At 42.5% G+C, this 14085-nt stretch overlaps 1 protein-coding gene across 1 annotated transcript in view; it reads right to left on the bottom strand.

Annotated features, from left to right (window-relative positions):
* XPO4 (exportin 4) overlaps positions 1 to 14085 on the bottom strand; it is a 175300-nt gene that overhangs the window by 37675 nt on the left and 123540 nt on the right. The window contains exon 7 of the mRNA XM_073583047.1: positions 13173 to 13285. Coding sequence (XP_073439148.1) covers positions 13173 to 13285 — 113 coding nt within the window. The remainder of the gene's footprint in view (positions 1 to 13172; positions 13286 to 14085) is intronic.

Here is a 14085-nt window from a genome sequence, read left to right as displayed (position 1 = left end):
AGCAGGTCCAATTATAAAGTTTTTCAGAAGATTTTCGACTGCCTGGAATCAGCTGGATAAAAGCAAGTTTTCAGGCGGAATGGAAGATGACCGTTTCAACTGAGCTGGGTCCACTTAGGTGTGTCTAGTTGAATTTTTCACCAACCAGCTTGCATAATGCCATTCAAGAGATGATTACAAGGAATTGTTAATACTGGCATTCCTGTTCCATGGCTTGCCGGCAAACCCAGACCTACACACCAATACTCCAGAGGTTCCTACCATCGGGCCCGATGGGTGGCCAAAGTGATATACGCTCTGAAGATCTTCATTTTCCATCACCAATTTCGCTGAACTTTGACAGTCAAAAAAAAATCTTCATCAATTTTGCACTTTTACTGTCTGCTTATACTTGAAGGTTTGACACCTCAGATCCCAGCCACATCGCTGCAAAATGAGTTGACATTACTGGAAGAACTCCTAGCATCCAAAGGAATGAACATGCCTGTAGTACCTCAGCGAGATTATGGTGGGTCTGGTTTTTTTTTGTTCTGGTTTTTTTTTGTTTTTTTTTTAACCGTGCAGTTCCAACCACAGAAAAGGTCGAGATGGTACTGGCTCTGCAGAAGGAAGGCAACAATGCTCAACTCTTCATCAAGAGCCTTGCCTGTGACACACAACTGCAAGTGGCATCAATGCAGCCTCAAAAGTCGCCGGATGAAAAATCAGGAATGATTCTGCCCAACGCGCCACTGAACTCATGACTACCTTCAATTCATTACAAAGGAGTCAAGAAGACCAGAAACAGTTTATTCTCCAATTTGCTGCACTAATGGCCATGATTAGAGAAGGCTTCAATCCCAGCCATAAACCCCTTACTGACATTGAACGTACTATTACGCCGATGGCAGTATCCGCCGCTTTGATGTGGCTCCGGCGGTGAGCCCACCTCAAAGCCAGGACATGTCAGCTGTTTTGAACAGCTGACATGTGACCACAATAGGCACAGGTGGAAGCGCAATCCAGCCGCAGCTATTAACTAGTTAAATGCCGCTGTCAAACTCTCGACAGCGGCATTTAACAAGCACTTCCGTCCATCTACCCAAAATTGCGCACACCGGTGACCTGCGTCACGTGATCGTGGGTCACCGGTGTGTCGGCATGACAACCAGAGATGTCCTTGATTGCTGCGAGGGCCACCATGTGGTCGGCGCTCATAGCAAGTCTGCAATTCAGCTACATAGAGGCAATCTGAGCATCGCCTCTATGTAGCAGAGGCGATCAAGTTGTGGCAGCTTCTAGCCTCCCATGAAGGATATTGAAGCATGCTAAGAGTGTTTTTTTTTTTTTTAAATAAAGCTTTTAACCCCTTCATGATCAAGCCTATTTTGACCTTAATGACCAGGCCATTTTTTGCAATTCTGACCAGTGTCCCTTTATGAGGTAATAACTCAGGAACGCTTCAACGGATCCTAGCGATTCTGAAATTGTTTTTTCGAGACATATTGGGCTTCATGTTAATGGTAAATTTAGGTCGATAATTTTTGCGTTTATTTGTGAAAAAAATCAGAAATTTGGCGAAAATTTAGAAAATTTCACAAATTTTGAATTTTTATTCTGTTAAACCAGAGAGTTATGTGACACAAAATAGTTACTAAATAACATTTCCCACATGTCTACTTTACATCAGCACAATTTTGGAAACAAAATATTTTTTTGTTAGGAAGTTATAAGGGTTAAAAGTTGACCAGCGATTTCTCATTTTTACAATAAAATTTACAAAACCATTTTTTTTTTAGGGACCACCTCACATTTGAAGCCACTTTGAGGGGTCTATATGGCAGAAAATACCCAAAAGTGACACCATTCTAAAAACTGCACCCCTCAAGCTACTCAAAACTACATTCAAGAAGATTATTAACCCTTCAGGTGTTTCACAGGAACTAAAGCAACGTGGAAAGAGAAAATGGACATTTTAATTTTTCCAACAAAAATTTTCTTTTAGCATCAATTTTTTCATTTTCACATGGGCAACAGGATAAAATGGATCCTAAAATTTGTTGGGCAATTTCTCCTGAGTACACCGACACTGCATATGTGGTCATAAACCACTGTTTGAGCGCACAGCAGGGCTCAGAAGGGAAGGAGCGCCAGTTGACTTTTTGAAATGCAAATTAATGTGCACCTAAACATTGGAGCTCCTCCACAAGTGACCCCATTTTGGACACTAGACCCCTTATGGAACTTATCTAGATGTGTGGTGAGCACTTTGAACCCCCAAGTGCTTCACAAAAGCTTATAACACAGAGCAGTGAAAATAAAAAATATTTTTTTTTCCTCAAAAATGATTTTTAGCACGCTATTTTTTATTTTCACAAGACTAACAGGAGAAATTGGACCACAAAAGATGTTGTCCAGTTTGTCCTGAGTACACCGATACCCCATATGTGGGGGGGAACCACTGTTTGGGCACACGGCAGGGCACAGAAGGGAAGGAGCGCCATTTGACTTTTTGAAATGCAAATTACTTCTAATAGTTAGCGGACACCATGTCGTGTTTGGAGAGCCCCTGTGTGCCTAAACATTGGAGCTCCCCCACAAATGACCCCATTTTGGAAACAAGACCCCCAAAGGAACTTATCTAGATGCATAGTGAGCACTTTGAACCCCCAAGTGCTTCACAAAAGTTTATAACAGAGCCGTGAAAATAATTATTTTTTAGTGCGCAATTTTTTATTTTCACAAGGGTACCAGGATAAATTAGACCCCAAAAGATGTTGTCCAGTTTGTCCTGAGTATGTTGGTACCCCATATGTGGATAGGGACCACTGTTTGGGTACACGTCGGGGCTCGGAAGGGAAGTATTGACATTATGAAATGCTGACTTTGATGGAATGGTCTGCGGACATCATGTAACATTTGCAGAGCCCCTGATGTACCTAAACTGTGGAACCCTCCCCCCACAAGTGACCTCATTTTGGAAAATAGACCCCCCAAGGAACTTATCTAGATGTGTGGTGAGCACCTTGAACCCCCAAGCGCGTCACAAAAGTTTATAACGCAGAGCCGTGAAAATAAAAAATATTTTTTTTCCTCCAAAAAATGATTTTTTTAGCTCGCAATTTTTTATTTTCACAAGGGTAGCAAGAGAAATTGGACCCCAAAAGGTGTTGTACAGTTTGTCCTGAGTACGCTGGTGCCCTATATATGGGGGGGAACCATTGTTTGGACACACGTAAGGGCTTGGAATGGAAGTAGTGACGTTTTGAAATGCAGACTTTGATGGAATGGTCTGCGGTCGTCGTTACGTTTGCAGAGCCCCTATGTGCCTAAACAGTGGAAACCCCCCACAAGTGACCCCATTTTGGAAACTAGACCTCCCAAGGAACTTATCTAGATGTGTAGTGAGCACTTTGAACCCCCAAGTGCTTCACAGAAGTTTATAACGCAGAGACGTGAAAATAAAAAAAAAATTAAAAAAAATTTCCACAAAAATATTTTTTTAGCCCTTAATTTTTTATTTTTACAAGGGTACCAGGAGAAATTAGACCCCCAAAGTTGTTGTGCAATTTTTCCTGAGTACGCCGATACCCCATATGTTGGGGTAAACCACTGTTTGGGCACATGTCGGGGCTTGGAAGAGAGGGAGCAACGTTTAACTTTTTGAACGCAAAATTGGCTGGAAGCAATGGTTGCACCATGTCGCGTTTGGAGACCCCCTGATGTGCCTAAACAGTGGAAACCCCACAATTCTAACTTCAACCCTAACCCCAACACACCCCTAACCACAGCCCTAACGCCAACACATCCTTAACCCTAATCCCAACCCTAACCCCAACATACCCCTAACCCTAATCTCAACCCTAACCACAAGCCTAACCCTAACCACAAGCCTAACCCTAACCACAAGCCTAACCCTAACCACAAGCCCAACCCTAATTCCAACCCCAACCCTAATTCCAACCCCAACCCTAATTCCAACCCCAACCCTAATTCCAACCCTCACCCTCTTTCCAACCCTCACCCTCTTTCCAACCCTCACCCTCTTTCCAACCCTCACCCTCTTTCCAACCCTCACCCTCTTTCCAACCCTCACCCTCTTTCCAACCCTCACCCTCTTTCCAACCCTCACCCTCTTTCCAACCCTCACCCTCTTTCCAACCCTCACCCTCTTTCCAACCCTCACCCTCTTTCCAACCCTCACCCTCTTTCCAACCCTCACCCTCTTTCCAACCCTCACCCTCTTTCCAACCCTCACCCTCTTTCCAACCCTCACCCTCTTTCCAACCCTCACCCTCTTTCCAACCCTAACCCTCTTTCCAACCCTCACCCTCTTTCCAACCCTCACCCTCTTTCCAACCCTCACCCTCTTTCCAACCCTCACCCTCTTTCCAACCCTCACCCTCTTTCCAACCCTCACCCTCTTTCCAACCCTCACCCTCTTTCCAACCCTAACCCTCTTTCCAACCCTAACCCTCTTTCCAACCCTAACCCTCTTTCCAACCCTAACCCTCATTCCAACCCTAACCCTCATTCCAACCCCAACCCTAACCCTCTTTCCAACCCTAACCCTAACGGAAAAATAAAAATAAAAATAATTTCTTTATTTTATTAGTTGATCCTGCCTATGGGGGTGATAAACGGGGGATTTATTTATTTTTCATTCTATTTTGATCACTGTGAGTTTATCACAGTGATCAAAATGAATGAATGGAAATTGCAGCCGGTGGGCGCACTGCGCATGCACCCGCCATTTTCCAATATGGCAGCGCCCATGGTCCGGGACCGCGGGACACCGGGAGCCATAACGGCACTCTGAGTACCGGGGGGGTGGAGATGATGACAGCGGCGGCACATCGCCGCTGTCATTCAGTGGCGGGGGGCAGACCGCCCCCGTTAACGGGTGGGGTGGGGGTCGGATCGCTGTCACCAGCCATGTCCGATGCTACAGCAGCGTCAGACATGGCTGGATTGTAATATTTCATCAATTTTCATTGATTAAATATTACTATCGCTCTGATTGGCTGTTTCACTTTTAACAGCCAATCAGCGCGATCGTAGTCACGTGGGGGCGAAGCCACGCCCCCTGTGGTGAAGAACACAGCCCCCTGTATCTGCGGGTCGGGTGACCTTTCAGTGACCTAGGTCACCCGACCCGCAGGGGGGCTTTAAAGTCATGACGCCACAAAGGCGTCACTGGTCAGATTGGCACCAGTTTTCATGACGCCTATGTGGCGTCATTGGTCGTGAAGGGGTTAAAAATATGAAAAAAAAATAAAAGTTCAAATCACCCCCCCTTTTGTCCCATTCAAAATAAAACAATAAAAATAAAACCAAACAGACATACGGTATTTGGCATCGTCGCGTTCAGAATCACCCGATCAGTAAAAAAAAGGATCAACCCAATCACTAAATGGCGTAACAAGAAAAAAAAAAAATCACAATGCCAGAATTACGTTTTTTGGTTGCCGCAACATTGAATTAAAATGCCATAACGGCGATCAAAACATTGTATCTGCACCAAAATGGTATCATTAATAACATCAGCCCAGCACGCAAAAAATAAGCCCTCACCCAACACGAGATCACGAAAAATGGAGACGCTACGGGTATTGGAAAATGGCTTTTTTTTTCTTTTTTTGCAAACTTTGGAATTTTTCTTCATCACTTAGATAAAGAAGAACCTAGAAATGTTTGGAGTCTATGAACTCGTAATGACATGGAGAATCATACTGGCGGGTCACTTTTAGCATTTAGTGAACCTGGTAAAAAAAAAAAAAAAAAGTCAAACTAAAAAACAAGTGTAGGATTGCACTTTTTTTTTTTGCAATTTCACCACACTTGGAAATTTTTCACATTTTCTGTTACACGACATGGTAAAACCAATGGTGTCGTTCAAAAGTACAACTTGGACCGCAAAAAATAAGCCCTCACGGAAAAATAAAAAAAAAAGTTATGGCTCTTGGAAGAAGGGGAGCGAGAAACGAAAACGCAAAACAGAAAAGAGCCCCGGTCATGAAGGGGTTAACCCTCAAAATCACCACAATGAGGACTCATTGCTCTGTGCAGAGGGGGCTCATTTTGTCTTGACCCTTTCAGATCCACAATTGCCAAGACCCATTTTGTATATGACAGCCCTGCTGTGCCTTAGGCAAGTCCTAATTGATGTGAGGTCACTTTGCAGGCAAAGAAAGCAATGTATCGTCATAAAGACGTGACTGATCATAATGTAAAATATTCATAGTCCCTCCTCCAGGACGACAGCACTGTGCTTCACATCACCCCCACCTGACACGTAGCCATGCGTACAGCCGCTCACCAAATTCACTGTGCCGATGCTCATTCTACGTGGGGTATGAAACTTGGTATTTATATTTATACTTTAGCATTATTTATGGAAAAGTTGTCATCTTATCACATCCCACATGAAGGGCAAGCCTAAACGCAAGAGATTTACTGCAAATTATTTTAGAGAAGTCTACAGGTGCATCCACACCAAATCATATACACGCTCCTCAACATTGAAAATTGCAACGCCAAGAAGGAAAAGTTGTGGAATTACAGAAAACACAAGAAGGTTAGACATGATACTGATATGTAAGTGACGGAAAAATGGAAACAATTTAAAAAAAAAATTCATATCAAATTTATTCTACAAAGATTAAAAACGACACACAAGAAATCCTGGCGCTTACAGCCTTGGCTGCTCTCAGGGAGGTTATTAATGCCTGAGGAATGTTCTGTTTTTGTTTAATGCATTTGGGCAAATCATCAGGATCCCCTGCTGGCAGCTGCCTTTGCAATTCCTGACCAATGACATTGATAGGAGACCAGACAGAAGACGCTACAGGCCGTGGTAGCACGTTTAGGCCACACAGGGCTGCGCAGAGTCGCACAAATAATACGTGGCCTGCTGTTGCAGTGTTGAAAAACGGCATCTGGGACACTTTGTTGACCCCAGCAGGAACCAACTTCAACAAACACAGCCCGTACATCTGGAAGGAGTTTGTATGGTCTCCCCATATTTGCTGGGTTTCCTCCAGGTACTCAGATTTCCACCACACTCCAAAGACATCCTGATAGGGAATCTAGATTGTGAGCACCAATGGGGACAGCGATGATGAGGTCGGTAAAGTGCTGGGGAATTAATGGCGCTATGTAAGAGTAAAATGAAAAACTCTGGACAGTTACCGAATACCTCAACAGGAAAACTTTAGGCTGACTATTATTTGTTAAAGCTATTGTTTCTCTGAATGATGAAAAAAAAAATTCCAGTTCTCTGAAAAGATCCTTCTTCTTGAGGACCCGGACAAATCCAGCCTGCAGGTGCTGGCGGGTTAGTCACACAGGCGGACAAGCAGCCGATGTTACACTTGTTGAATTACACCGTGACAATGTGTCTCTTTGATAAATGGACACAAGGGAACGGTCTGTGTTGCTGCCGCTTGTCTTGCAGATTTTTGTTTTTACAATATCGCTGACCTTCTTGAAATCTGAGTAATTGTGAATTCGGTGGTAACTTTCTCCGACTGCTGTGTGTGTCCAGCTGCATGCCACGGGACATAATACACATTGTGGGAACAGATCGGGTTGCTGGGATATTTTGATTGGGTGAAAATGTTTCAGTCTCCATACTCACAAGGTACAGAGAACTTGAAGAATCTTGGAGTTTGCATCTATTGATCCTTTCATTAGCCAATTAACAACCAGGGCAGGTGCCAAGCCCGCAGTGATGGCTTATAACATTGCTGCATAATGGCGGACGCAAAAAAAAAAAAAAAATATAATTGTATATATATCTATACATATACACACACAATTATATATATACGCACACACACACATATACACACACACACACATTATATATACACACACAGTGTACATATATTAAAAAAAATAAATTTTATATATATATATATATATATATATATATATATATATATTTGAGCCCTGCTATTTGGCTTTGCCAAAAGTTTATTGATTTAATAATGTGTGGATCACATGCACCTTTGATGCATTTCTATCATGGATCCACATTTCTCCTTGCTGAGAGCGACGTGTCAAGCCTGACATGCCGAGGTGAGGAGACTTTTAGGCCGCACTGCTCCTCCACTAGCGCCACCTATAGGAAGTAGCAATCCTTAGTCAATGTCGACCCTTTAACGAGCTTTATCACATGACTTAGGATAAAAGCCAAACCCTAAATCTCAATTTGCAGACACTGTTTCAGGGTGCTGACCCCCGTCAGTGCAAAGTGTGAGCTCTGCCATGGAAACGCAATAAAAACGCGTGTGTGTTTTTTTTACCTGGGGATTTTCTGTATCTAATGCAATTCTATGGGGAAAATCTGCACATAAAACAATACAAATGGACATGTTGAGGCTTTGAAACACGCACCGCAGGTCAGTTTACGATGAATATAAAACAGATGGACAGTAAAGGTATGCGCACACGCTACGGATTCTGCTGCGGATCCGCAGCAGTTTTTGCTGCGGTGTACAGTACCATTATTCCCTATGGGAAATGGAAACCGCAGTGCAGATGGTGCGGAATTTTCCGCACGGATTATCTGCGGTTTCTAAACTGCAGAAAGAATTGACATGTCAATTCTTTCTGGGAATTCCGCAGCGGTTTCCTATCTCCTCCATTGTGGAGATGGTGAAACCGCAGGGCCAAACCGCAGAATAATCTGCAGGTCTTTTGACCTGCGGATTTATCTGCGGATCTTGTAGAATCCGCAGACCAATCCGCAGCGTGTGCACGTACCCTAAAAGGACAACTATTGTGAAAGCACCACGCTGCAAGTGAGGAGACCAGCCAGACTGGATGAAAATAACGATTCAATGAGAAGTACGTCTTTCAGGGATGGTCTTTCCCCAGCATCAGATGAGGGAAAACAAAAAGCTCAGTGGGCATGAGATTTCTATAAATCCTATCCATGTTGCTGGATCTGCAAGAAGTTGCGATTTTGATGCAGCAAAAATACACAGCTTAATAAACTCACCGTAGACTCATCGTGGGCACATTGTCTTTGGGTGCTTTTCACACCCGCTTGCTGGTCCCGTCGGGGCTCATGTCCAAACCCCCTGGCAAAACAGGATTTGGACGCATGCGCCAACGGGGCCACAAAATAATGGAGCCGATGGAGAATGTGCGCTCTGTCGGGCATCATTTTCGGGCTTGTACACCTGCCGGAGACGGACACCCAGACGCAAGCTACTATCCCCTACACACTAAATGAAAGACATGTGAATATGTAAATTTCAGCAGGACCACCTGATGTGTGTGGGGGCGTCCCAAATCTCCTGACAATTCATGTCCGGGGTGGACAAGCATCTCCTCTCTCCCCATTGAAAACACATGACCGCTCGGCAGAAATGAGCAAGCCCATATACGGGAGGGCAGAGCCGATGTATCTGTAAGGCCGGCTTAAAGAGGTGGTCTTAATTTCTTAAATGCGTAAAATTGCAAACTGATTGAAAACTTTGTAACTTACAGCATTTTAAAATCCTCAAGAATTGAGTGATTCTTAATTTTATAGCGTGCAGATTATGTCCAAAGTCACCGGCCACCGTGCAGACTCCGAGTGTCTGGTTTCCTAAGATAGGAACATGCCCTGCTATACGGCCTGCCGGTGGCGCTCTATACCAGTCCCCTGCAAAGCTACCTCAGCGATCAGACTGGGAGAAAGCAATTCAGACCAGTGGAACAACTGTGCTGGTGGTGGTCCAAACTGGCCATCTTCAAGAGCCCACCACCCTCCGGCAAGCAGGAATACGGGAATCACATGAGAAACAGTGAGAAAACTCCTTTAAATCCACACTAGTCGGAAATGTTCCAGATTTGGCCTGTAATCTGCAGCAACAAAATCACAACATACTGCAGCAGGTCCAATACAAGGCTGGTATTGAAGATTGGCTGCCGTAACGCAATCATACCCCGCTTCGTGCAAGCGCTTTAGCTGGACCTCGACCCTTGCATGGACACCAGATCATTACAGATAGTTTTATAGAAGTGCCACTCGTGTCTCATACATTTCAAAGACACAGAAGATCCTTCACTGCAGGAGCAGAGTGTACGTTTACACCAGTTCCAACAAATAGAGAAAGAATACAGCTACGACATCTCCGCAGGATGGGATTAAATCATTGCTGTGCATGTGTGCGCCTCCTCCATGCTGACATCTCGCTTGTTACCCTACCCACGTTATCCATATGCAAGATGGACAGCTGAAATAAATAGGTAGAAATCCAATATGGCTGTACACGGCAGAATGTTATTTTATGTAATACAATAGTACAGGGATCTAAAAAGGACGCGCGCCGGATAAACAAAGCGATAATTGCACAGAGACTCACCGAAACCATGATCAAAGTTTCCCTATCAAACAAGATGACGGATTAGATAAAGTCAATCCAGCTGGCGATACAGCGGACACGCCGAGGCAAATCGCTGATTAGATGGATAATATATGGTGCACGGTTACGAGGTGTTTACATTCAGACTCATTTACCATGGAGACCTACGGAGGACCCGAAAACACCAGGGAGGACATGAAGAGTTAACCGGCTGAGCCCGAGGATATTTGCAGGAGGTGGTCACAGCTGAGGGCAGCAGTTGTTTAGATGTCTACCGGACAGCTGTTCCGTGGGCCTGTTACTGGTCTTCTGTGGAGTTTCACACCTCATCAGACCAGAAACACTGGGTTAGCGAGTCTCCGCAGCCGAGCTGTGCCGCCCATAGACACAACACACTGATCTCTGATCCGGGCAGTGGCCTGCCTGCCCCTACACGGTCAACGTACAATCAACAGACTGAAGGAGCCAGGCATTTCCTTCTCGTCAAACGGGATGCTCCAGATGCTGCTTCTCCAAGAGCCTGTCTCACACACCCTAAGAAGTCAGATCGTGATAACCCGAGAGATCTGCAACGGCTACACCCTGTATTACAACAACTAAAAGTCTGCTCCACTGTCTTTTGGGTTTTTTTTTTCAGGTCTATCCTAGAATTTAAAGAGTGGAAGAGATTGAAGATTGCATTGTACCTTGCCAATATTTAATATTTTATGAAGACAAAAAAAATATGAAAAACAAAAAACAAAACCAAATAATTCATATTTGGACTTCTAGGTAACATCATTTGTATGATTTTGATAAGTGTCAAGGTTTAAATTAAAGCCTCGCTCAGACATCTGTTTATAGTGTATGGGCATGTTCACATGTCCGTTCCTTTTTGCCAAACTATTGATTGTTGGTGACGGGGGAACGGTCCGTCACCAACAACCTGAAGGACTCTGAAATAAATGGGTCCGTCAAAGGAAAAACAAATATATAATCACGGATAGAACTGCTATGGAATCAGAATGAGGTCAGTTTCTTACTGTGTTATGCTTAGAAGAAACTTACACAAAAAAAAAAAAAAAGAAAAAGAAATAAACACACAACATATGCAACACTGATGGTAAGAATGGACCAAACATGGCTGAAAGTCTTACACGGTACACTGATGAGAAAAGGTCTCCATCACAAAAGAACAAACCGATGTGTGAAGGAGGTCTCGTTAACGCGCCGATAGTGGATGCAAATTGCCCACCTGCACCACCAAATCCGTCTAGTTCGCATTTCCTAGTTTGACATTCAAAACTAACTTCCAACAGGTTTGCAAATGATTCCCTGCTCCTGTAAAGATCAATGCCGAACAATGCAAAGAGCATCGCATCCTCCCACCGCAAAGAGCAGATCCGATCAATACGTCAGAAATCTACAGGTTGTGGCTATGATCTTACTACAGCACCCAAATAAAAAAAATACTATATAAAACTTCCATTCACCACAATTAGGGTAGTACAAAAAAACCCACAGCATTCTGCTTATTAATTCTGCCTTCTGTCATCACAATGAATAAACAGATCATAATAACGGTAACTACTGAGTGAAGAAGCGACCTCGCTTCTAGACACATCGGGGACATGATAATGTATGGAAGAATTTTAATATAAAAGAATATAAAAAGTTATGAAACAAAGTTAAAAACACGATCATTAACTACCTAATTAAAATGTGGATACGCAAGTTAAAAATTTATATATATATATATATATATATATATATATATATATATATATATATATATATATATATATATATATATATATATATATATATATATATACATACATACACACAATAATTTTAAATATATATATATATTTATTATGTAAATAATTGATTACACACATTTATATAAATAATTACACATATATACAATATATATATATACACACACACTATATATATTATACACACACATTTAGCAATCGACTTTTTTTTCAGGCTATGACATTTAATAAGGGATGCTCTCATTACACCACACTAAGGCTATGTTCACAAGTTGCATTTTTTGCGGAGTTTTCTTTTTCTGCAGGCAAAACCTGCTATCTTGGCAGTAAAGACGCTGCCTACAAAAAGCAGGTTTTACTGAGTTTTCGCTGCATTTTTGTCTCATGCATGTTGAAGTTTAGCATCTCTCAAAACACATGATTTTATTTATTTTTTTTTTTTTTTTTTTTTTAACTTACGTAGGTTTTTGCACCAAAAAAAGAACAAAAAATGATACCTGCGTTTTTGAACTTGCCCATTGTTTCCTATGGGTGAAAAAAAAAAAAGCTAAAAGTAGTGACAATGCTGCAGTTTGCAAAAACATAGCCGTTTTCCAAATCAAATCAGTCAGGAAAATAAAACCAAGGTGTGTGCAGGAGATTCCTGAAATCTCGCAGCATTTGCTGGTACTGTAAAATGCAGCTTAAAATTTGCATTAAAGAAAAAAAAGCAACGTGTGAACATAGCCTAACAAGCTCCAATCCCAACTCTTTTTTAGTAAAGAATAAAACAGCCAGACACAAGAAGTACAAAGTTACGGCTACCCCACTCCTTTCACATCCTCTCTTCAGTTGGACATATCGTATGTCTTTTTTTAATCAACCTTAACTATGTAATTTATCAAATGCGTTAATATCACATTACCAACCCACACAAAAAAAACCAAAACAAACAAAAAACACAAACAGTCTTATGTGCAGCATGAATACAAAACATGTTTACTATACATTACGATATCAAGTTTGAGAAAGAAAAAAAAAAAAAATCTATAAAATAATAAAGCAAAAAGACAAAAAGACAGGCAGAACTTACTGTGAAGAAAAGCTCCATCACTCTGCTGTCCAGGAGAGTTTCACGCCAGGACTCAGTGGGCTTCAACATCACATTTTGGGAGGACTCAAACATTGCTATATAATGTCTGCCCAGTTATCTGGTGTCAAGGTCAACAATAACATTCCTGCAAGCCTTTAAAGACGGGAAGGGTAAAAAAAAAAAAAAAAAAAAAAAAAAGGGAACAGGAGCGTGCAGGACAGCAGCATCCACTACACAAGAATGCAATGGAAACCGGCTTTAAGCCTCTTCACATACGCTGCATAATTCATGCATGAGGCCAAGGAATAAAAGGTATTAGGCCGTGATATCAAAGAATGCGGGAGGCCGGCTACATGACGGTTTGATCAGTATTATCCCCGAATGCCACCATCGTACCATCACTTTGATAAGCAGGGGGCTAATGTGACAGCAAAGTGGGCAAACGGCGACCGCAAGTCGACAGGTGCAACAGTTTATGCAAAACGGCAGCTTTTTTTTTTTTCCGCCTCTCTTCATTACTTTGCTATTAATCTCCACTTAGGAAAACACATGAGACGAGAATACACTGTAGAAGGGGCTTCATTGGTAAGAAGCCCGTCTGCTCCACTCATGGTGGGCCGTGGAGCGGAGATAAGAGAGGAAAGGAAAACTTATTTATAGGAGTGATGGTAACGAGGGAATGACAGCCAGGGCACATACATGGATGCAAAGTACAAGTCATTTACCGTGGATGTTCTACTACTGTAGATTTCCTCCCAGTCCTGGTATTTTATACTGGGCGATAATCTTGCTTTATGCAAAATCTGCAAACATTTTGTACACAGACATACAATATTGTTAGGAACGGTAACGGTGCAGACTCGTCGCATATTGGGCCATTAAAACAATAGTCAACTTGGTAGGACAAGCCAGA

The sequence above is a fragment of the Dendrobates tinctorius genome, unplaced genomic scaffold, assembly GCF_039654945.1.
Source record: "Dendrobates tinctorius isolate UK_male_01 unplaced genomic scaffold, ASM3965494v1 ptg000075l, whole genome shotgun sequence".
Classification (NCBI taxonomy): domain Eukaryota; kingdom Metazoa; phylum Chordata; class Amphibia; order Anura; family Dendrobatidae; genus Dendrobates; species Dendrobates tinctorius.
The sequence above is the reverse complement of the archived record's forward strand: the minus strand, read 5'-3'. Positions and strand labels throughout refer to the sequence as shown.